This window comes from Herpailurus yagouaroundi, unplaced genomic scaffold, assembly GCF_014898765.1.
Source record: "Herpailurus yagouaroundi ecotype Mexico unplaced genomic scaffold, PumYag 196, whole genome shotgun sequence".
NCBI lineage: Eukaryota > Metazoa > Chordata > Mammalia > Carnivora > Felidae > Herpailurus > Herpailurus yagouaroundi.
Window position 1 is genome coordinate 7,772,611 of NW_024412427.1, and position 24,169 is coordinate 7,796,779.

Sequence of the window (24,169 nt, forward strand, 5' to 3'; positions counted from 1 at the left end):
AATAAAATAAAATAAAATAAAATAAAATAAAATAAAATAAAATAAAAATAATGAAGAGAAAATACATTTACAGTATTGCACTATATTTATTGGGAAAAAAAAATCTACATATAAGTAGACCCATGCAGTTTAAACCTGTGTTGTTCAAGAGTCAACTGTACTTATGTTAAACACAACTTTCACTATGGAAGGAGCCAAATTAAAATCCTGTAAAATCAAACAATGGTTCAATCAAGTTTACACTTCTTTTGTCTTTCTTACTATTTGTTATAAATCAATCTTCCCACATTTATGAAATGATCCAATACACTTGCTATCCCTTACTTGTCCACTTTCCAAGTGTAAGGATGAAGAGGTAACATGAGGAGAAAACAAAAATAAAGACATAACATCTCCTGATATGGTAAGAAAGAAAGTATAAAAGTAAAATGCTCCCTTCTCGTAGTGGCGGCTGGGTGCCTCACTCAGTGTATCTATTCATACACTGGGTTAGTCTCCAAAATGCTACCATTTGTACATAGCAGACTTGTTTAAGTGGAATGCTGCATGATTAATTTGACGTGGAACGTATAGCCACTATTGTACCTTTCATGGATATTTCAGGGACCCAATAAAAACGTAGGCTGGGAAGGAACGGGTGAGAGAACCAAGCATGGTACCAGAATGGCCAAATCATGGAATACAACAGAAGCTGTCTTAGAATGACCTATTTGTTGCAAGCTGAAAAAAAAGAAAATCGTGAGAATTTGAATTTTAAAAATTAAGATACTAATGAATCAGTACTGCTGAAATTGCTCTCTGGGTTACGGTTAACAGCTTTTCAGGCATGATTCTATAATCATTTCATAACAAATTTTTAGAGCTGTAAACAAAATGACTTACCCGCTGTGAGGAATTAAGATTGTCAGTGTGATTAGGAAAAAGCTCAAGTGTCAGGGATGGCTGTTTCAGGATCCCAGGCATAAGATCCATATTTGAATCACTATCTTGGTCTGAGATGTTACTTTCCAATGAATCAGCTACGAAGTAAAAAATAAAATCAATTATATCTACTTCTTTGGAGAAGTTTTTAAACTATTTACGCTAATAGGCTGACTTAAGTCACTTAAGAGAAGTCACTGCCTCTAGACAAAGGGTTGGTAAACATCTTCTGTAAAGGGTCATAGTGCTGGCTATGTAGGTCTCAATTGCATATTCTTCTTTGTATTTTATTTAGAACACTTCAAAAATGTAAAAACTGTACTTAGTCTTCTGATTTTGGTCTGGGTGCCATACTTTTCCAGTTCCTGTACTACGGGATAACCGAGGTAAGACTAGAAAATATTTTTGACTTTTCAGACGTAGAATATAAGCCATCTGTTATTCTCTGAATTATTCTGATTATACATTCAATCATGGAGCGTGGTACCAAGTAGCAGTGGGGCATTCCAAAGCTGCAGAGGACCTAGTCTCTGTGATTAAGAAGTGATCTGGTTGGAGACAAGCATATAGAGAGTTATAAAAAAAAAAAAAAAAAAAAAAAAAAGACAAGTCTCCAGAAACAGGAGGAGGCTGAGTTGGAGCAGGGGCACAGGTGCCACACGAGATGTTTCATGACACAAGTGAAGACCCAACTGTGGCAACTGAAGTGCAAAGACAAGGATCGAGCTGTGTCGGTGCAAACAGGCTGGACTAGAGACACCACCAGGGAGGGCCTCAACCCACATAGGACAGATGGAGTCTGGCATCTGAAATCAAGGTGGTAGGTCAAAGCCTGGACATGAAGGCAAACAGCTGCTAGGATACTGACCTAGACCATGGGAGGCCCCTCTTCTCAGGGATATAACTGGCCCCAAAATATAAGATGGGGTGCTAGTGGGGGAAGTCAGGGATCTAAGTACAAAGGTCAGGAGGCTGCCAGAGCAGGGCACAAGCACTCAATAGCCTGGAGATGAGACCATGAAAGTGTGATGTGTAGCAGCCCATCTTACAGATGGTCTCAATGAAGAAGGTGAAGTTTTCCATCTATTGCCTGGTCAGGCACAAAGAAGGGGGCTTAATTTGTAAGAAGCAAAGGTCCTAGGCAAGATAAGACTATGGATTCAGACTGAGAAGTCATAATCACTCCTGATCCTTAAGAAGAACAGGCTTAATTGCCACCTTTTCTAGGCTGTGGAGTTTCTCCCGCTTGGTGTCAGATCAGCCAAATGCTATCACGAGAGCCCTCCAACTGTAGGATTCTCTGGCCGTATAAGGCTGTTACATGGAAACAGGCAAGTAAGTGGGGGCTCATTCATAACGATGCCAGAGAAAGAAATGAATAAACTGGAAAAGAAGCCTTCTATGTATTGATTAAAGAAAGACCAAAAAAAATGGGTTGCAGTTTGTTTAAGATTACTATGAGAGGGTCAGTCTGCCTGTCTTTAACTAGTGTCCTTAAGAAAGTTAAGAGGAGCTAACATCCTATACCTCTGCATAATCTAAAAGCTATCATGCATTAGAAGCTGAACAATGATGACTTCAGATGACTTAGATGACTTCAGAATCTCTCCCAATGCACAAACCAGTGAATACAAAAATAGATTTTAAAACACCAAACAAAAAATGTTCTTACTTAAGGATTCCACAGGAGAAGGAACTACAAAAGCTATTTCCGTAAGGGCATCGGCATAATACAGCACCTTCTTCTGGCCATTGAAAATGCTAGCCCCAATGTCTTCAGAAGAAATCACTTCATCTAAGAATGAGAAACACTACATTACTGCTCTAAACAGTGGGGAAAATCAGTTTTATCCTACTTCATGAAATTTTAAACGGTCAAATAAAGTGGTAATCAATAGAAGGCATGTTTCCAGCAAGAACCAATTAGTGTATAAGAACAAGACTATAAATATTCATTAAATGTCTTTACACTAACTTTAAATAATAAAACCATAATTTCACAGTTTCTGGAAGTATTCTAAATTAGGCCACTTCTGATTAGCAGACATGAACTCATCTGTATGGAGCAGATTATGAAAACAGTCTCGTGGGAAGAACTAATAATCCAAAGGAAGAAGACCACCACAGACCTCTGAAAGGAGTTAGGGCAGGTGTCTGTGTCTTTTACACTCTTGCTTTCAAGGCATTTCTGTCCCTGGTCTCTCTCTACTGCTCCTCAGCTCTGCTTCTGCTCTCCCTTCCCCAATCGTCAGTGACAGAGTGTAAAATGTACAGTCAGTTAAGCCAACAAGAATGAATTAACAAAAGTAACATTCCTGAGAGCTAGTATAGTGCTCAATTAAAATGAACACAATGGGGGTGCCTGGTGGCTCAGTCAGTTAAGCATCCGAATCTTTTTCTTTTTTTTTTTAATGTTTATTTATTTTTTCAGAGAGAGAGAGAAACAGAGCGTGAGTGGGGGAGGGGCAGAGAGAGAGAGGGAGACACAGAATCCAAAGCAGGCCCCAGGCTCTGAGCTGTCAGCACAGAGCCCAACTCAGGGTTTAAATTCATGAGCCATGAGATCATGACCTGAGCTGAAGGTTGGATGCTTAACCAACTGAGCCATCCAGGCGCCCCGAAGTATTCAACTCTTGATTTTGACTCAGGTCATGATCTCACAGTTTATGGGATCAAGCCCCATGTCAGGCTCTGCGCTGACAGCATAGAGCTTGTTTGGGATTCTCTCTTTCTCTGCCCCTCCCAAAATAAATAAACATTAAAAAAAAAAAAAAATGAACACAATGTCCTACCGGTAATACATAAAAGACCACCAACAAAAAACTGGGAAGAGGAAATAAATGAACAAGTGGCTCTCAGGAAAGAAATAAAAATATGGAAAAATGCTAAAACTCAATCATCATTAAAAACAGAAAATTTCTCACCTAACAATATACAAACTACTGTTCAGTGACCTCTTATGAGGACTAGAATTAGGGGAAGCAAACTTTTCCTTCATATACCTCTGGTTTCTTTCTTTCTTTCTTTTTATAATAAGACTACAAACTTCTAGTGAAGGGGGAGAAATCAAGGATAACAAAACAAGAAAAAACACATGACCGTTATGGGTTTTTACCTTGTTCAGGTCCTTCACCATCATCACAACTGTTAATAGACCAACTGGTGGAAACATGCCCAGTCCAACCGGGGTGTTTGCCCACATCTACCGACCAACCAAGGGAGAGCAAAAATTCTAGGAAATGTGGCTGAACATTTCTGGAAGATTCCACATTCTTTAAAATCTGAAATACATACCAATCATCAGCTATAATGAAGGAAACAAAAGAGCACATCAAAATAAACCTCCATAAAAATCGGTTAGCTTTGAAGTGTCTGACAAATCAAATCTAAGCTCAGAATAAACTTGGGAATTCATCACTATAGTTAAAAATGATGCTTCTAGTTAAGACAGATTTGCATTCAAATCCTGGCTGGGCCTTGGGAGAGTCCCTTAACCTCACTGTTTCAGTTTCTTCATCTATAAAGTAGGGATGCTAATGATGGCTGTGAAGATTGAGATAATGCGAGTAAAGCCCTTAGCTCCCTCTCCAGCTAAACAATTACTGAGCCAGACACGTTTACTCAAAGTAAATAAAAAGTGCTATGTCCCTGTCTTCACAGAGTTTACTGTCTGGTTCATGAGCTACATTACATAGGTATGTGATCATTTTATTACAAATCATGACAAACAATATAAAAAGTACAAATCTATTAAATAGCCCATGAAGATTAGGTATAATTAACAAACAAGCATGAAAACATCCTCCTCTTAGTCCTAAGAAGAGAATGAAGCCATTCCAGAAAAAAATAAGTGACCAGAAGGTTCTCCCCTCTTCGCTAAATACTAGTTTAATACCTTCTTACTGGCCTCAAGAAGAAAAGTACTTTGTTCTACAACAGTGGTGCTCACAGGCGTGTTTTCACTCACCAGGGGGCAGCTGCAATGTCTGAAGACATTTTTGTTACCACAACTTGTGGGGTGCTACTGGTATTTATTGAGTAGAAGCCAAAGATGCTGCTAAATGTCTGATTTATAGGACAGCTCCCCTAACAAAGAATTATGTGGCCCAAAATAGCAATAGCGCTGCTGTTGAAAACCCTATGCTAAAGGAAGGAAAACAAGAAATCCTCTAGAAATTATAAATGAAAAGCCAGGCGGGGGCATGTATCAAAATCACTCAGGGAATATTTTTTTTTTAACATTTCATTAAACCTTTGGTTTAATAATATTTATAGAGAAGTCTGGGGGCTCAGTTGGTTAAGTGCCGGACTCTTGATTTCGGCTCAGGTCATGACCTCACAGTTTGGTTTGGGAGTTCGAGCCTCATATTGGGCTCTGCAAGGACAGAACCTGCTTAGGATTCTCTCTCTTCCTCCATCTCTGCCCCTCCCCACCCATGCTGTGTCTCTATCAAAACAAATAAGTAAATGAACATTTAAGAAAATAATATTTATAGAGCATTTAACTTTAATTTTGTATTAAACATTATTCCTGTGTGAGCATAAATGACTAAAATTATTAATTCATTTATTTGATCTATCGTTCTTAATCTAAGATCATTCAACTCATAATTTAATACCTGTAATTGAATATTAAAAGTATGAACATATGAACTATGTATATAAAACACAAATCATACAACAGAAAAGCAAAAAGCTTAAGAATCACATGACACTGAACACATCAACAGGTATCACTATTTATAGCACTCAAAATCAGCATATAGAGTTTTGAACCATCCTTTAATTCAGAGACAGGTGAGCTGACACGGATTCTATAGGAGCAGGGATACATAAATCTGTCACCTGCGGAATTTCTTAAACATAAGTTTCTTCTTAGAGCACTGTGGACCTCCTACATCAGCATCAGCAGAGGTGGGATCCTGGAATCACTATTTTTAAAAGCTCCCGAATGTGGTATATCAATGCTAATCTATGTCAAGACCATTCAGAGGCCCGATCAAGTCAAAATATGCATTGTTACATCTATTACTTGTCAATCCACTGGGCAAAAAATCGCCAGCCAGGTCATCTTCTCTTAAATACCCTCGATAGAAGTACACCTATTTAGTTCACCCATAGCCCTTCATATTCACAGAAGTGCCAGGAAATTGATTTGACAACCACTTCCTATTTTCTTCCAATTAAAATTTTTATTCAGAGGGGCGCCTGGGTGGCTCAGTTGGTTGAGCGTCTGACTTCGGCTCAGGTCATGATCTCACAGCTCGTGAGTTTGAGCCCCATGTGGGGCTCTGTGCTGACAGCTCAGAGCCTGGAGCCTGCTTCAGATTCTATGTCTCCCTCTCTCTCTACCCCTAACCCACTTGCATTCTGTCTCTGTCTCTCTCAAAAATAAACAAACATTAAAAAAAATTTTTTTTTTAATTTTTATTCAGAAGTGAAACTTAAGTAAACAATTTCTGAAAAGTTAGTCAAGATGCAATACATGAGTCAAATCAAACTGCAGGCCACTGGCTGGCAGCTAGAAATTAATCTAAATCTACCCTGTGGCCAGGGAAGGCAGGGTTCAGACATTCTCTAGGAGGCCGCAGAGAATGTGCACTGTTCCAATCATTCTCAGCTCCTAGAAAGCTAAGGAAACTGAATTAGTTTAAGAGTTACCTCAAAAGCAATGGTTTGTGTCTTCTTTTACAGGAAAGAGAAAAATGGCCCTATTATTCTCCTATGAACCATGCAGCAGACTTCTTCCAAACAAGTTCCTAACCCCTTCAATCCCATTCTGAGGTTCTTTCAAAAGTCTCACCTCTGCCTACCATAAGCCCACATTCTCCCAAGTTCCAAGTATACTGGACTCTGCAATTTTCTGAAGATGGAATTCTCTTTTACCTCCGGGGCCGTTACACATGCTACTACTTTGTTAGTAACAGCCTGCCTTTTTATCTACAGTCAACATAACCTCAAGTATCAGCTAAAATGTCTTTTCCTCCAGGACACGTTCTTCAAATGAGGTTAGGTTTTCCTGTTCATGGCTCCTACACCATGCTTCTAATTAGCACACTTCACTACGGTTATTTACTTAATCATCTGTCTTCCCCCTTAGACAGTAGTTCTGGGACGTCAGAAACCTTGTAGATCTTGCTTACTACTATAACCCTGGCACCTGACAGTGGACACTTAATAAATATTTATTGAATCAATACCTTAAATGAGAAGAACTTTCTCACAAATCAATCTCATTTTCTAGTAGCTCACTAATAATTTGAAATAGTGCTTCTAAATATAAATCAACATTTTGTGACTTTGGTAAATTTCTTCAGGTGTGTCCAATTTGATCAGCTAACAGTCTTATAAGGATTACAGTAAAATTCCAAAACCATGTAGTCCTAATGTCCTACACATCTAATGCTGTATTTGATAAATCTTCCTTTAGCTTCTTCCTAGTCAAAAGCTGGCAACTGCCAGCCTGTTCCATGTTTCAACTATTCATTTCCAATAGACACTTCAAATCCCTTGTCACTTACTCTCAGTTTTCCATTTTCCCACCTTATATTTTTCTTCATCCTTTTCCTAGTCTCTTTGATACATGCATCCAACGTAAGTCTTTTATTTAACTTAGGTTTTACTTACATCTTCCGCTTTAATCTCTTACTTTATCTCGGGTGTTCTTTTCCCCACTGTACATTACCATGCCCCAACTGAAATTATGTGCTTGTGAAATTACCTCGCAGGTGAGCTCCTCAAGAGGAAAGACTGTTACTCACTTCAATACCCTGGCATGGTGCATCACACAGAAGATGTTCAGCAAGTATTTGTTGCTGCTGTTCTACTCTTAAGCAACTGGGCCTAGCTTTAATTTGTTTGTGGCTAATCTTCTGTATTTCAGTTTCTTTTGTCCTATCAATCTGAATTCCTTAAGGGGGAGAAAGACATACTATGGCTCCTCTCCAATTACAATTTTTTAAGAGTCAAAGGACTCAGGACTCTGAGCAACACGATTTTCATTAATTCCATTTCTGAACTGGTTCACAACAAGCCTTTAAGCATCAATAGTAACCAATCTCCTACTATGGATAAGCACAAGGCAAGTAGTTATTTACAGCATAAAAAAATTACCCACAAATTCAGAAATCTTACCTCCTGGTTTGTTTTCTGACCTGGTTTCATATAGAAAATAAAAACTGTGTCAAAGGGACGACACGGCAAGAGATCCAGATACCCAATGTCATCAAAAAATCCAGGTATCGTGGAGTCAAGTGCAATAAGGTGAGGAGGTAGGCGACTATTTGCAGGTTCCTACCACCAAAGGAAGAAAGGAGAAAGGAAAAATTATTATCCCTTTTCACTATTCTAATTATAAAAGCAATACCTGCTCATAGCTGATAAACATTAAGTTAAAAAATTATTTAAAAATTTATAAAGTAGGAGCAATAAGTACAACCATAATCCTAAAAAAACTACTTAAAATTCTTTTGTACTTCTTTCCAATTCTTTCGTCTTTTTTTGTTAAAAACAACTGCAATCATACTATGTATATAGTTTTCGATCCTATTTTCTCTGTAATATTTCATGCTGTCTAGAAAAAATTTTTAATGCATTTTTTTTTCTCATTTTATTGCTGGTGGAAATGCAAAATGGTACAGCCACTGTGGAAGACCGTTTGGTGGTTTCTTGCAAAGCCAAACATAGTTTCACCACACAACACAGCAATGACACACGTTGGTATTTATCCAAATGAACTAAAAACTTAGGTCTAGCAAACGTCTGTACACAAACATTTGTAGCAGCTTTATTTATAATTGTCAAAAATTAGAAGCAACCAAGATATCTTTCTGTAAGCGAATGGATAAACTACGATACATCCACACAATGGAATATTACTTGGCAATAAAATGAAATGAGCCATCAAGTCATAAGAAGACATGGAGAAACCTTAAATGCATATTGCTAAGTGAAAGAAGCCAACCTGGAAAGGCTACCTACTGTATGGTTCTAACTATATGATGTTCTGGAAAAGGCAAAACTGTGGAGACAGTAAAGAAATCAGTGGTTGACAGGGGTTGGGGGAAGCAGGGAGGGGAGGATGGCGAGAGCCAGGGTATGGTGGATTCTTAGGGCATACTGTAATGGTGGATACACACTGTAACATTTGTCAAAACCCGTGCAATTGACCAACACAGAGTGAACTCTACTGTAAACTACGGACTTTAGTTAATAATGCACAGATAGGGGCGCCTGGGTGGCGCAGTCGGTTAAGTGTCCGACTTCAACCAGGTCACGATCTCGCGGTCCGTGAGTTCGAGCCCCGCGTCAGGCCCTGGGCTGATGGCTCAGAGCCTGGAGCCTGTTTCCGATTCTGTGTCTCCCTCTCTCTGCCCCTCCCCCGTTCATGCTCTGTCTCTCTCTGTCCCAAAAATAAATAAACGTTGAAAAAAAAAATTTAATAATGCACAGATACTGGTGCATCAATTTCAACAAATATACCACACCAATGCCAAATGTTAATAACAGGGCGAAACTGGGGAGGAGAGACACAGTTGGGGTATGTAGGAGCTCTCTGTCCTTTCTACTCAACTGTTCCGCAAACCTAAAACCGCTCTACTAAATAAAGTCTACTAACTTTTTAAATGAATTTTTTTGTTTTCCCCCCTAATCCCTTTTCTTCTTGGAGATCTTGACCTTGCCCAAGGTTTTGTCATCCACGGTTATTTTTCAGGAACGCATCCCCCAGAATGGCAAAGATTACTCCTTTCTACATTAGCAAGGACGGTGAGCCTGGTCTTCTTGTCTATACCACAACACTTCTAGCAAGGGCTGGGGCAACACCCTGTGACCAAGGACACTATTAATATTTCTGCAGTCAAACAGAAGCGTATTCACACCACGTGAAATAATTAAAGACTACAAATAGCCATGTTGTCAATTCAGGCCAGATTTTGCTACTTAAATGGATTTGCTACAAACACACTAAAAAACCTTCTGGTTTTCACTGTTACTTTACTCTGAAATCTTCTATAAGGAACCGTGAACCTGTAGCATGTGGCAAAGCCTTCCAATTTTTCTTTTTTTAAAGCTATCTCATCAGTTTATTCTTTTAGATGATCTTCTAACGCAGCAACATAACAAACACGCATTTTGCATCTCTTAGCAATTTTTTAAAGTTCTTCCCTGAAGATCTTGTACACCATTTGGGTAACTTTCATCCATATCACAACTGTAAATAGAGTACTTTTGTACTATAGTTTTAACTGGATATTATAGCAATAGTCGTTGATTTTTGTACTTTTCTGTGTGGTGATCTTAAACTCTATTTTAAACGGTTTTTAGTGATTGTCTAATGGAAGTCATATTACCTGTAAACTGTCTTCTTTCCAATAGTTTTTACTTATTTCATTTAGTATTTCACTGACTTACTCGGTTTTGATATTGTTCTATAGCTACGTAAGATGTTGCTACAGGGGGAAACCTCCCTGTACATTTTTGGGGGCAACTTTCTGTTAACCTGTGACTATGGTAAAATAAAAAATTTTCTGGACTAAAAAATTCTCAGTATTCAATAGTTGTCAAAATAGATATCCTTTGCCTCTGATTTTAACAAAGGGTGCTTCTAATTTCTCACAGGCTGCCATTTACAGATCTACACTACTAGTCCGGGTTTAGTTTTTGTTCGTTTTTGAAAATCCTAATGAATACTGTCCTACTGAATATTGACTTGTTTTATTTATTGACCTAATAGGATCAAGTTATTTTCTTAATAGCTTTACTGTACTAATATTTCCCAGTAATAACTAAGTCTCCTTGAGTCTGTAGGATAAACCTTACTTGGTTGTGGAAGGTAATCTGCTTGATACGCTGTTGAATTCAGTTTTACTAGCACTCTCCTTAATACTTCTACACATATATGCATAAGTGAGATTAGTTTACAGCTTTTTTGTATGTGTGTGCTGTCAAGTTTAAGTTATTAGAGTTATAGGCTAAGATTCATAAAACATACCAGGTAAGTTTCTTTTTCCTATGTCCTGACACAGATAAGAAAGCATGAGAATTATTTTCTTGACAGCTTAAGACATCAACTAGAATAGATAATATGAATGGAAAATTAGAATTTCAAGACAGTGCCATCAGGGTTCTTACCTCCTTTTAGTCCACAGAATGTAATAATTTTCTTCTAGTATATTCTTATTTACTGCTTCTACTCTGTTCAATTTTCTCCATTAGGAATATCACTAATCATTTGCAGGTTGTATCTTTGTTCCTTGCCTTCCATATTTGCCACTGTATTTCTCATTATTTTCCTCTCTCTTCTCTTTTCTTCTGCATTTTAAAAGTTTTTAATGTTCATACTCCCCATCACCAACTCACTTTTCTACAACACAGAATGTTTCCCATCTACGTGCTGAAATCCAAAATCAGCAATGTTGTCCCTGCTTTCCTAAAAAGTTACATGGCCTTCAACCAAGTAGCTGCTAGGGAGTGAGGGCAGGGGACAACTTGTGCAATAAGCAATCTCTTGCCTGGCAATCTTGAGCTGTGTTTTTCAAAACAAAGAGGCCTTAGTACTAACCCCAAATCCACCTCAGGCGAGCTATTTCACATTTTTGAGCCTGTTTCCATAGTTGCAAAGTAGGGACAGTACCACTTTCCTTGTAAAACCATTTTAAGGATAATGGAATTAAGAATAATGGCAATATTGGGGCGCCTGGCTGGCTTAGTTGATAGAGTATATGACTCTTGACTCTTGATCTCAGGGCTGTGAATTCGAGCCTCGTGTTGGGTGTGACGCCTACTTTAAAAAAAAAAAAAAAAAGGGGGGGGGGGGGGGGGGGGGGGGGGGGGGGGGGGGGGGGGGGGGGGGGGGGGGGGGGGGAGGGGGGGGGGGGGGAGGAGGAGAAGGGGGAGGAGAAGAGGAAGAGGAAGAGGAAGAGGAAGAGGAAGAGGAAGAGGAAGAGGAAGAGGAAGAAGAAGAAGAAGAAGAAGAAGAAGAAGAAGAAGGGCAATACTTACCTTACAGGCTGGCTTTGGCTTTGTGCTAAGTACAACATGAAGCATCTTATACAACCACAATGAGACAGACACTTTTATCATCTCCATTTTATAGACGAGGAACTAAGACTTGGAAAAGCTGGGCAACTGCCCATGACCACACAGCTGGCAAGCAATCTAACCAGTCTGATCGCAGAACCTGTACAACTTAAGTTCCTGGCTCACAAATACTTGTTATTTTTTAAAAGTGGCGTGAAAGAGCAGAGTCCGTTCTAGCTCATACCTTTAGTAATAAACGTTGACAGGGGAAGATTTTTAACATTCTTTTCCTCATTACCTGTAGATTTCATTTATATATGTGACACGGGTCGCACATTACTCAGGAAATTTCAGAGCTGGATGTATTATCAAAGCAGCCCCCTCAGTCAGAACTCTGGAAGGATTCATGGGACACACATTCTGGGACTTGTATAGTAAAAACTACATACAGCACCACAGAATTTCATTTACTTACATGCAGAGTAACATTTATTTAATTCCTCCTATCCTCACTAAAATGTTTTAGCTATAATCGACTCAGTGTTAACCTATGAATATATTTACTCATAGAAGTTTAGGAAAATTACCTTCAATGCTTCTAAGGACAAAAATCCAAAGTGTGAAAGGAAGAGGCGTGCCGTTTGGAATTCCTGGGCAGGAGGTGGAGGCTTACAATCTGTAATGGGATCAGGGAAACTTCTCTTCTGCAATTCTTCCTCACTTTGCTGTTCAAGGTGCGTTTCGTAAGCAATCTGCTGAGCCATGCCATTCCTTAATTTTTCATGTCTCTCTTCTAACTGAAATAAACCAAGTATTTCACTTTTTTTTGGAGCTACCATAAAAGTAATCGGATTAATCTTAATTTAAAAGTGAAAACAAAGGTTTAAGCAACAAAGGCAATGAAATACTTTTCAGTGATCAACACTGAATTTTAATTCAATAGAGTACGCAACCAAGCAAACATGGTTTCAAAGTTGCAACAAATACCAAAAAAACTCCCCTATAGCCTCAGAAATTATGTCCTTCAGCTCCTCGCTGTAAATGAAATCATTCTGTTTCTGCTTCCCCTCAAACAGGCAAGAAAGGGGGCAGCGCTGTTGCTGTCACCCCCCTCTTCCAGATCCCTGTCCACCTTCATCCTGCAGTGGCGGCCCCCTCATGTTTTAAAGTCTTCGTCCATATGGATTACCCCACCCTCCTCTCAGAGATGCTCCCTGACACCCCTGCCTCCCTTCCCATCAATCCTAGTTTAAACTCCTCTCTGACGGGCAATGCTCCTTCCAACAACCTAGCTTGTATTTCTACCACCTCTTGTCAACCTTCACAACTTTGGCCATCCATAAGCACACTTTGTACCTCAGCCATGCTGTACTTTAAAGAGCTAGAATTCTGAAATTCCCTTCTCCAACCATAAGCCTCCTTCCTGCAGCTCTCCCACACCTTCACTCCCTGAGCTGTGCTTTTTCATCACTGTGAGCATTCAATCCCTTCTCCCGTTTTCCCAGGCCATTAGCATCCTGGCTTCATCTACCTCCCACCCAAGCCTAAATCCCAAATCAAACATCTTAATACCCTCTTCTAAACATATAAATGGCTGTCTTGTTTCTTACTCTTCCACATTCTTACCTCTATCAATCTCCACACCACTCCAATTTTTTACTTATGCCTCCAGATCCCAAGGACTTCTGAGTAAAGTCAGCAGAGTGAGTTAAGTAATTTCACTACAGACGATGCTACTTAACCTGGGCTGGGCTGCCTGGCAATTTTAAGAGCCATCTTTTATTCCCTATATCACTGCTGAGAACTAAAATTAAAATTTATAGAAGCTCCTTCATTTTCCCTCCTTTTCACCTTTAAATGTCTCTGAACCTCCACCTGCTATCTCCTTCTCTCCCGTCTAGCCAGAAATACCGCTTTCCTAGACACAGTCACATTGAGACTCTTGACCCTACCGCCTCCAGGGCTTTACTCTATTACTTATAATGTTCCCAGCCCATCTTCCAGTGGTAGCAGACATAGGCCCTTCTCCACTGCTTCCTTCCTTTCCACCTCTAAGCATGTTCACGTTCCTCCCATCCGTGAGTTTAAAAAAAAAAAAAGAAAGAAAAAAGAAAAGTAAAAACTAGCCTTGCCTTGCCTTAGCTAGGCCATTTCCTCATGCTATCATCCACTCTGTATACTCTCCTTAACTACTAACAGTGTGGTTTATCTTCACTGTGTCTCAGTAACCATTCACCACCCAGACCTCTATACTCTGTCCCCAACTTTAACACTTCTTTGGACATGCTCTCAAAGGTCACCTGCACATTCATGCCAAAATCCAGGGGCCCCTGCTCAGGGCACCTTCTCCCTGAGCTCTCTGGCTGGTATAAGCAGCCTCCATTCCTGCCCTTCTGTTCTCTCATGCCCTGACAGACTTCTGTCCCCACTTCTTAAAATTCTTTTCCTTTGACCTAAGATACCAATTACTTAATATAATTGTCTAAATTAACCTAAAATCACATAAATTTTTTCCTGTCCTCCCAAACCTGCCCTTTTCCTACCGAATCCATATTTCGGTAAATAGCACTGATATCTCCTTTGTCACTAAGGTTTGGAATCTAAGTTCTTCCGCTCTTTTCCTTCCCTCATCAATCAAAGACTGCTTGGCTCTGCCTCCACGATACATTCCATCTGCTTCAACTTCCGCTATCAGTCAGCTAGCTAGTCCTTCTTCTCCCCTGCCTGGACTGTCATCAAAGTCTCTAAATTGGGTCTCCCTTCTCCAATAGCCTTCACTGCAGTCTGATCATGGCCCCATCCTGTGGACGCCTACCATGGGCCAGCCCAGACAGCCCGGTGACTCCTAAGAGAGTCCAGGTCCTTTCAATCGGCCACGAACTACACTTGTCTTACTACATGGTAACCTGGATGACAGAGATCTAGGTCATCTTAGGAATCATCTCCAATAACACCAAAAAAAGCAGTGTCTAGACCGTGGCGGTTGTTCAAGAATGTTTATAGTCATTCGCGTAACAACAGCTGACAATATCTTACTTCTTCAGTGACAATTTCATGCAAATCTGGAATGCTCAGATCTGCTTTCACAAAAGGAATCTTATCCACCTCTTCAGGAAATGGTCGATGTTTGACGGTATATTTAAATCCAACATCATTTTTAGGAATTGGACGAGGTTCAGGTACAAAAAGCTGTTAAAATAAAACAGATAATGTTATGCGTATTACATTTGGTGCCATCTGTAATGACGTGTATTTCCCTGGTCTCTTAGATGCCTGTTTCGCTAGGACTACCTGACACTGGCACTCAGTGAGGATCTGTAAATACCACTGCTAACACTAACGGTAAATAGCTTGCATACCAGTGTACTCTTTCACTTTTATAAAAATGTTCATCAACTGAGATTTTCTGACTGACAAATGGGCTGTATACCTCTAACTGCCCCAGGCCTGACTCTCTCTTAATAAGTGGTAAACCAATGGATGAGACAGTTCAGGGATCAAGGCTCAAACTTCCCTCTGTCCCAAGAGTTCTCAAATCACCCCATATAACAAAGTGTAAGTTTACGTCCTCTGGGCCTCTCTAGACAGTGAGTTCAACTGAACACCAAATCTAGATCCTAATGGCTCCGAATCCCTCCAAATTGTAATACGTATTAAAATGTGTATTAGCTGTGCAGCTTCTGTTTTCACATCTGAAAAGTGGAAATCATCCATCATAAGGCTGTTGTAATGATGAAATAAAAATGTATACGGTACACATTAAAGCATCTATAAATTTTAGTTCCTTTCTTGATCTCCTCCTTCCTCCCGTCTTGAATGCTGACCCAGTGGCCTACAGTGCCGCTGCCAGAATGTGATCTGCATGATGCACCAAGCGAAAACAGAGGTGTGCTCCTCACAGGGTGACAACACATCTAAAAGCGACACCTAGGATGTTAAATGATTTGAGAGCCGTGCTCCAATTTTGTGACTGTCTCTCTTAAATACCGGGGACACTTTATGAAGTGATGTTTTAAAGAATTTTTAGTAACATAAGTAAAAGCTTATGCTGTACTAAGTGAAAAGAACAGTATACAAAAATGACTCAAATTCTATTTAATGTTATCATGCACAGAAAGGAAAAAAAGATTGCAAGGAAATCTACTAAAATATTAAGAGTGACTACTTCTGGAAAGTGGGAGTACAGATGCTTTACAATTTCTTACTATCTGAATTTTCCAACTTTCTCCCATGGAGCAAATTCTACTCACCGAATTACAAATGTTACAAATAAAATAAACTATGCCACCCCAAATAAGATTTAAATTACACTGCATATTTAAAAAAATTACAGAGCACATTACCAACTATACAGGAATAAGTCACATAAAAATAATTTGAAACTAAGTCCCATTATCTGAGAGATCAAGAGTCTGGCCAATTTTTTTTTTTTTTTCATTTATGGCATGTACCTGAGTTTTGTTATATTTAACACTGCATAAAAAAATGAGGCCACAGCTCAGAACAGTAGTTCTTAATCATAAATGGATGTGAGAATCACCTGGAAAGCTTTCTGAAAATACACCTGCTTTGAAGATGTCTTTAAAGAGTAATTCAGTGGATCTGGGAATTGCGGGCTCCTAAGATGATTCTGATATGAACCCCTGACTGAGACCCTGGCTAGGATCGAAAATATTTATTTTATTAATGAATTTTGTTGGAATGTTATGTAACCTTTAAATCATAACACACACATGCGCACTCGCATGCACACACTCGCTCACTCCTAGTCACTTCCCTGTAACTTCTAACGGATACCTTCTGATTTGCTTTTGCTCCTCTGGGTAAAAGGCAAAGTTGTTGTGCCCAAGCAAGTCTTCCAGACATTCCCCGGACCAGCACAGTGACAGAGGGGAAAAAATCATCTAGAATAAAATATTGGTGTAAAAAGTTTTTATTTCAGATGACGACTACTTAAAATACACCTGTTATCAACCATAAAGCCTCTAATAATCAAAGCCCTAGCACAGTGTTTCCCAAACTCTCATCCTTTGTGTACCACCTCTGTGGTTTCTGCCATATCCTCAAACTATAAGTACTTATCTTACTTTCTATCGACCACTTTCTTTTTTAAACTTAAGTCTGTTTCAAAAGGAAATTGTGTGTCTTTACTCTAAATGAAAAACTGAATTTTGGTGTGCCAATAATGTAGTTTTGAACCACGTGTTTAACAATACATAAAATAATGTTCACCAACATGTTGACTAACATTACCTCACATAAATCCATTTTTGGGAAACAAATACTAGCCAATACTCTTAACTTCCAGTATTGAGAACAACCTAAGTGCAGACAGATGGGTATTTGAAGTGCTGATGTTGCATTCACCCACACCTTATGCACTCGTGTCCGCCACAGGCAGGCACTGTCCCATCCCAGCAGAAGTTCAGGGGAAGGAAATGGGGGGTGGGGGGTGGGGAGAACTCAGGATGGACTTCCTGAGGGACCCAGGTCCTCCTTCTTATTCCCTCCTTTTGTCCTGATGTGGAGTTAAACTTTTTCAAACTTTGCTTTCTCACTTCTTCTGTTACACTGTTACAATAAACTATTAAAATGTCCTTGTAAATCTATAAAATCCCAATTGTTTGTATTTTTAGTAGACTTCCAATGCAGTGAAATGACTGGGAATGAGAGTACGTAGGAGAGTCCTAAAGAATCTCGAAGAGGGCTGACACTTACCCTCAGGCCAGGAAACCCAGAGGGGACACTGGGATTTTAGACTCCTTAGCAGTTGGCTTGGGAGTAGGAGGCTGAAGGAATCATGAATAATAGGCACAAGCCAGGGAAGAAAGTCAAGCAAGCCCTATGTCTGGAATAGAGAAGAAAGAAGTGCATGCAGGAAAGAGCTGGAATCAGCACTTCTGGAACTGGGCAATGATTAAAGGCCCCATCTATTTGACATTAAAGTCACTGTATCTTACCACCACACAGTGGAAACTTGTGATGGTATTCACGAATCTCTGAATGATAGGGAAATGTCTCACTTTCATTTTATAGATTCATGAGATCCTACTCATATAGCCTCAACAGAATTTGCACGGGACCGTAAGAGTCTGTTCACCTCTGTAAAGGTAACAAGTCTTTACTGGCAAAATCCTATACTGTGCGATAAGGACAATATAAAGGGACAGAATGAGGCTCAGGAAATTTGGACACTAGTCCTAGTCATACCATGTACTTTTCAAATAACCTTGAATAAGTCACAGGCCCTCTCCGAGCCTCTGTTTCTTCACCTGTAAATCAGGGAATTGAACATGAGGTGATTCCCTGGATTCTCTATGCCCCAAAATTCTATAACCGTCACTTTCTCATAAGCATGAGAAGACGCTTCCTTTACATACTGGCTGATTCTGATTACCAACAGGAAAAAAATGTACTTTGGGGCACCTGGGTGGTCAGCTGGTTAAACACCCGACTCTTGCTTTCGGCTCAGGTTACGATCTCACGGTTCGTGAGTTCGAGCCCTGCGTTAGGCTTTGTGCTGACAGTGCAGAGCCTGCTTGGGATTCTTTCTCTCTCCATCTCTGCCCCATCTCCTGCTGGCTCTCTCTCTCTCTCAAAATAAATAAATAAACTTAAAAAAATATATACGTACTTTGAGTAGCCTGGGTTGCAGTGGTAATCTACCTTGAGACAGCTTATAATTGAGAGAAAGTTGAGGAGGGAAACAGTGCATGTTGTATCAGTGGAAAATCATTAAAGGGTTTTCATGAGGGCACTGGTATGGTCAGATCCATATTTGAGGAAGAATACAATGGTGGCAGGAAGTAGGATGGAGGGAAGGGTATCACATTTTAGAACCGGAAGGAGAGGGATGAGACCAGGTAGGAAGCAACTGCAATAATCTCAGTAAGAAATAATAAGACCCTACATTTGGATGTATTGGGAGGGAGGCAGAGAAAAAAAAAGATTCAAGAGTCACTGAGCAATTGGACACCAATTATGTAGGGGAGAAACAGGAAGGGGCAGGCCAAGAGGACTCCTCAAATTTCCAGTCTGTTTGGGTGGCACCATTAACTGAGAAAGAACAATGTGGAGTGGGGACCAGGAGAGGAGAAGGGCAGGATCCAAAGTTCAAGAAGAATAACAGTAATTTTTATACATGGTAAACAAGAGAAAATACCCCATTAAAACAAACTTTTTGTAGAACTACTTTAGTTCTAGTATTTCAGATACATAAAAGAGCCTCTAAAAGATTCTATTTACTATGTATATTCTATTTTCTGACCCTCTATTTTTCAGTCACTGTAGCTAGAAGACCCTCCGACAAATGCGAAGTTGCTGTGAATCTGCAGTTGTTCCTGTAGCTACAGGTCCCTGACCCTGGAAGCAGCCTGCTAGCAGGGAGCTAAAACACGGTGATTTCGCAGTGGAGAAGACCCAAAGTGCTGGAACTTACTCTGTTCATTTCCAAGAGGTTGCTCCAGCATTGCCAGGATGACACTATTATCCAAGACAAAGTACCGGAAACTATGTTTATTTATGGTTGGCAGCCTGGAGTACTTGATCAAAGTGGTCTCATTCACCAGACTACAAGGAGAAGCGGGACCACTGGGTGAAGGAAATGCGCCGAGCAACTGCATAATACTATGGAGAATGCAAAAGATAACAGTTAATCCCCAAAGCAAAATCTTAAGTTTACCTCATGCATCAATGTGCCCTTCTGCTCGTTTAAGTGACCACAGCCACACTTCCTCTTTGCAAGTCAGATTTACTCCCTGGGGCGGATGGCTTGGTGTGCTGTCCTGCCTCCCAAGACTGAAAGATCCATTCCCCCAGATGCAGACATGGTGGCCACAGCTTGCAGGTGAGAGTCCCTCTCCAGGACTTGCTCTCAGCCAACAAGAACCAGCTCACCCAGAATCACAGCTTCGTCCTGGGACAGCCCACAGCCAGCGAAAGGGCAAGGGCAGTGTGGGCGTCCAAAGCCCCAGCCCCTGGGCCCTAACCGGAGAGAACTCTGAAGGGCTAACCCAGCCCCAGAGTTCTTCGCTGCACCTGCACGCATTCGTCCTTGCCTCTGCTCAGTCCTGCTTCCTTCACCCCCTCTAGGGACTGATCCTAAAAGCATTTCCCAATAAGATTCTTGCAAGGAAATTTCTCTCAGAGCTTCCTACCCAGGGAACCTGACAACCATACTTCCAAATCATGGAGCTCCTAAAGATATATTTAAAAAATGTTCTGTGTTCCAGGTTTCAGGGTTATGCTAGCCAAAGCATTCTAGACCTAGAAAAGGACCCAAAGACCCACCAAACCTCCACTTTTCAGATGAGGAAATTCAGGCTCAGACATGATACGTGATCTTTAAGTAACCAGAAACCAGGGCCTGCTGCCTTCTCACTGTGCGGTCCTGAGTAGACATTATCCTCGTTTTACAGATAAGACTGGAGGCACTAATAGTACATCTCAAAGAACTACTGTAATTATTAAATTCGAATGTATAAGAAAAAAATGCCTCCTAAATTAGAATTCAACTTAACAAGCTTTAACATTCAGAAATGTTTATGTCCATAGAGATTTCTGCATACATTCAATTAATAACCTCTATATGGCACTCACCATGAGGCACTGGTCTACGTACATTCTTTACACACATTCTTTTATTGAGCTATCAAAACAACAGATAAGTACAGATAAGATAAGTACATTATTCCCATTTTAAAATGAAACAATTGAAGCACAGAGAGAAAGTCTCTTTTAATGAAAACATAAACATTTTACCTTGTGGTCCTAATATCACCTGACCCTTCATATGCACTTCATTTGGAAAACGAATACTCCCCAACACCATTTTTGTCATCTCGATCCTTGAGTAGTAGCCTCTCCCTTTCCCTTTCATTCTAGTACCGAAACCCAAATATCTCTGATATGGAAGGCAACATTGCTCAGCAGATGTTTTCCATCCATTTTCTCTTCTCTTAGGAGAACTGTCCAAAAATTTCAAAGACCAGGAGAATCTGATGGTGAGTTCAAGCCTTTAAGGAATTGTCGAAAACGGGTGAAATACCAGCAGACTAGAAACAGGAGAACTTGGGGCGCCTGGGTGGCGCAGTCGGTTAAGCGTCCGACTTCAGCCAGGTCACGATCTCGCGGTCCGTGAGTTCGAGCCCCGCGTCGGGCTCTGGGCTGATGGCTCAGAGCCTGGAGCCTGTTTCCGATTCTGTGTCTCCCTCTCTCTCTGCCCCTCCCCCGTTCATGCTCTCTCTCTGTCCCAAAAATAAATAAACGTTGAAAAAAAAAAAAAAAAGAAACAGGAAAACTTGACTTTGTTTTTCTAAAATGGGGCAGAGACAGATGTCGCAAAATATATGGACCATGGGAGTTTGTTGTGTTCCATGCAAGATTCACAGACAGTTATCAAATGGGCTGCTGGCAAGGAACAGGTTACTAAGATCAAATCATACCAGCCTAACCACATTTTCTCTTCTTGACAGTGACCAGACTGGAAAGGGGGAGAACTATGTCTGAAATCAAGACATGCAAGTATTTGACAGTGTACCAGGATAAACTTACAGACAACATTAAAAAATCCCGGTCAACCTGAATGAAAATCTCTGATAATGTGCTTTGTGAGTCTCTTTTCAATGTTTTCATCAGTGTCTTTGACTAGGACACACAGAACAGGCTCACTGACCAAAAGTTGAACTGCAGAGTTAATATGTCAGAGGAAAAGTTGGGATCCAAATAATGAGGTAAATTTTACGTGAAGAGATCTCAGGTTTAAATGTAAAGTTCTATAGATACAAATACCCCCAAACAAGGAAGTACAGGATGAGAAAAGCAGACAAAAAACAAACGTGTGAAAGACTCCAGTTTTAGTTGACTTGACGCAAACTATCAAGTTCTCAAAAACCCAATGCGGTCGCCAAGTACATTTTAATGAAAATACAATATCCCAGAGAGTGTAAAGATCATCCACCCTCACGGAGAATATTTTACTCAGCAAACCACCTTTAAGAGGTACTTAGTCAAACCCAAACCCACACCATTGAGAGAAGAATGACCAGGACGATAAAGGTACTTGAATCTCTGTCATATGACAAACAGCTTAAGGTACTGGCAGAAACAAATCACCATCTTCATAAGCATTACCTTCAGATGTCATTACTGCCTGGAAAGAGGATTCCACTATCAAAAGTTTGAATTAGAACGAATGGGTGGAAGCTAAAGTGGGAGAGTTCAGCTCAGTGTAAACATCGAGTTTTTAAAAATAAAAATGAAATGGGAGCCTTAGGGGTTAGACTATCACCAAATTAGAGGCCGAATAACCTGGAAGGCCTTACGAGTTGCTTAAGCAGAGGGGCTGCCAAAACGACTTGCAAGAGTCCTAATTCTGAATTTGTATAGTACACTAAGGAGAAAACACCCAACTAGCCAGTCTACACTTCATAACTGCCTACTATTCTGAGCACTGTGAGAAGTGTTAAAGAAGGAAATGTGGACTCTACCCAAGTTGGGGAGACGACACTAGCATGTATCAAATATAACCAGATACGATCATGACAGTATAGAATTCCGTGCTGTGCAATCGGGTCTGACTGAGCACAAAAGCACAGAAAAGAGTCATCATTCAGAAGCAGAATAACCAAAGAAGGTGCCATGGAGGTAGCTACATTTGATATGAGCACTGAGCAGTGAAGGATGTGACCGAGGGGAGAAGACAGAAGTCCTGAAACCCAGGGAATACACAGAGACAGGTAAGAACATGCCCGGTTCACAGCCACAAATGGCCTGCCAGGTTCTATTATGGCAGAAAGGATGTGCTGAGAAAGATCAGTGTGAGTGGGGACAGGATAAGGACGGCCTTGACAATCAGACAAGGAGTTCAGACAACATGGCAGGAAACAGATCTATTCAGTTTTCAACCACTCGAGCAGCAAAAAAAAAAAAAAAAAAAAAGTGCCCAAGGATGAGTTCAAAAATGGAATGCAAGATAAACAGAAAGGGTGAGATTAAAAACATAGAAATTAGGCAAGAAGTGAGAAGAGTCTAGACTAGGATGCTGAGGTTAGAGGGGACAAAAGAAATACTTCCAAAAATAAAGTCCACTGGACTCAGTCACTGGCTTCACATGGGGAGTGACAGATAAAGCAGAGATAAATCAGGAAAAAAGCTAAAGGTCTGCGTTTATATAGCCGAAAACCAGCAGTGATGGTGACATAAAGCAGTAATTTTGAGGGAACGAAGAACTCTGGTTTGGGACAGGTTTCATGATGACAGTACTCTTCGGGGCACTCTTCAAGACTGGTAACTGGAAATACCATTTGTGGAGTTGCCAGCAGTGACAGGACAGCTGCAGATAAAACAGATGAGTCACCTAGATAACCACTGGCTAGGCTGCCCAGAAGCATCCCAGGTTCACTCCTCATTCTGAGTACATATCCAATGCTCGCTCTCCGGCATACTCTCCTAGGAATGCCCTACCCAGGCTAGGATTGCAGCAAACTGACTTTTGTATGATACCGAGTTCCCAGTAAGAAATGCTCTCCCCTTTTCTTTCTCTCCATATCCTTCTTACTCTTTCAGGCACACATCAACACTCAGTTCTTTCATAAAGCTTTTCAGTCTAGCCCACCTCTCATATGGTCTTCCCTCTGAACTTTTATTATTTCTAGTACTCAACCGTCTGTGTAAGTACATGCTTAAACAGCTGCATGCCCATTTTTGTGATTTTCTAGCTAAGAGCCAAACCTCCAGAGGTACACTGGAAGCCCAGTTAGTGCAGTGAGGAGGACTAAAATAAAGCATGCGTGCTTCTAAAAATGTACTAAATGACTAAACCCGTGAAGAAGAGAAATAAATCCAACTTGACTGTGCCTGCCCCAAGTTATGAACAGATCACCAAAAAGATTCTGGAATCTTGGTAAGGGCTGATCTACGTACAAATCTGCAAGGAGTCTTCCACCAATGGGTCGAAGCTAAAGCGGGAGAGATTTCGGCTCAATGTAAACATCAAGTTTTTAAAAATAAAAATGAAACTTTTATTAGACTATCACAGAAGTAGAGGCTAACGAAGGCCTACCACTTTATTAAGAAGACCAAGATGAGCCAACCCAGACTGACTGGACATCCTCCTTCCCTCTATTATGTTTTCTGGGTCTTCATCCACACTTACCTTTTCATAGGCTCCATCTTTCCATCTGTATGTGATTCCGATCTTCCCCACTTAACTCTTCCCTTCAGTCCATAA

At 40.4% G+C, this 24,169-nt stretch overlaps 1 protein-coding gene across 7 annotated transcripts in view; it reads right to left on the minus strand.

Annotated features, from left to right (window-relative positions):
• The window catches only part of RALGAPB (Ral GTPase activating protein non-catalytic subunit beta), an 89,977-nt gene that overhangs the window by 11,752 nt on the left and 54,056 nt on the right, over positions 1-24,169 (minus strand). For all 7 annotated transcript variants that reach the window (XM_040447073.1, XM_040447071.1, XM_040447074.1 and 4 more), the window contains 8 exons: positions 19,379-19,566; positions 16,738-16,844; positions 14,977-15,129; positions 12,528-12,737; positions 8,056-8,214; positions 4,037-4,202; positions 2,594-2,716; positions 883-1,019 (listed from right to left, as the gene is read on the minus strand). In XM_040447073.1, the coding sequence (XP_040303007.1) occupies positions 883-1,019; positions 2,594-2,716; positions 4,037-4,202; positions 8,056-8,214; positions 12,528-12,737; positions 14,977-15,129; positions 16,738-16,844; positions 19,379-19,566 (1,243 nt within the window). The remainder of the gene's footprint in view (positions 1-882; positions 1,020-2,593; positions 2,717-4,036; positions 4,203-8,055; positions 8,215-12,527; positions 12,738-14,976; positions 15,130-16,737; positions 16,845-19,378; positions 19,567-24,169) is intronic.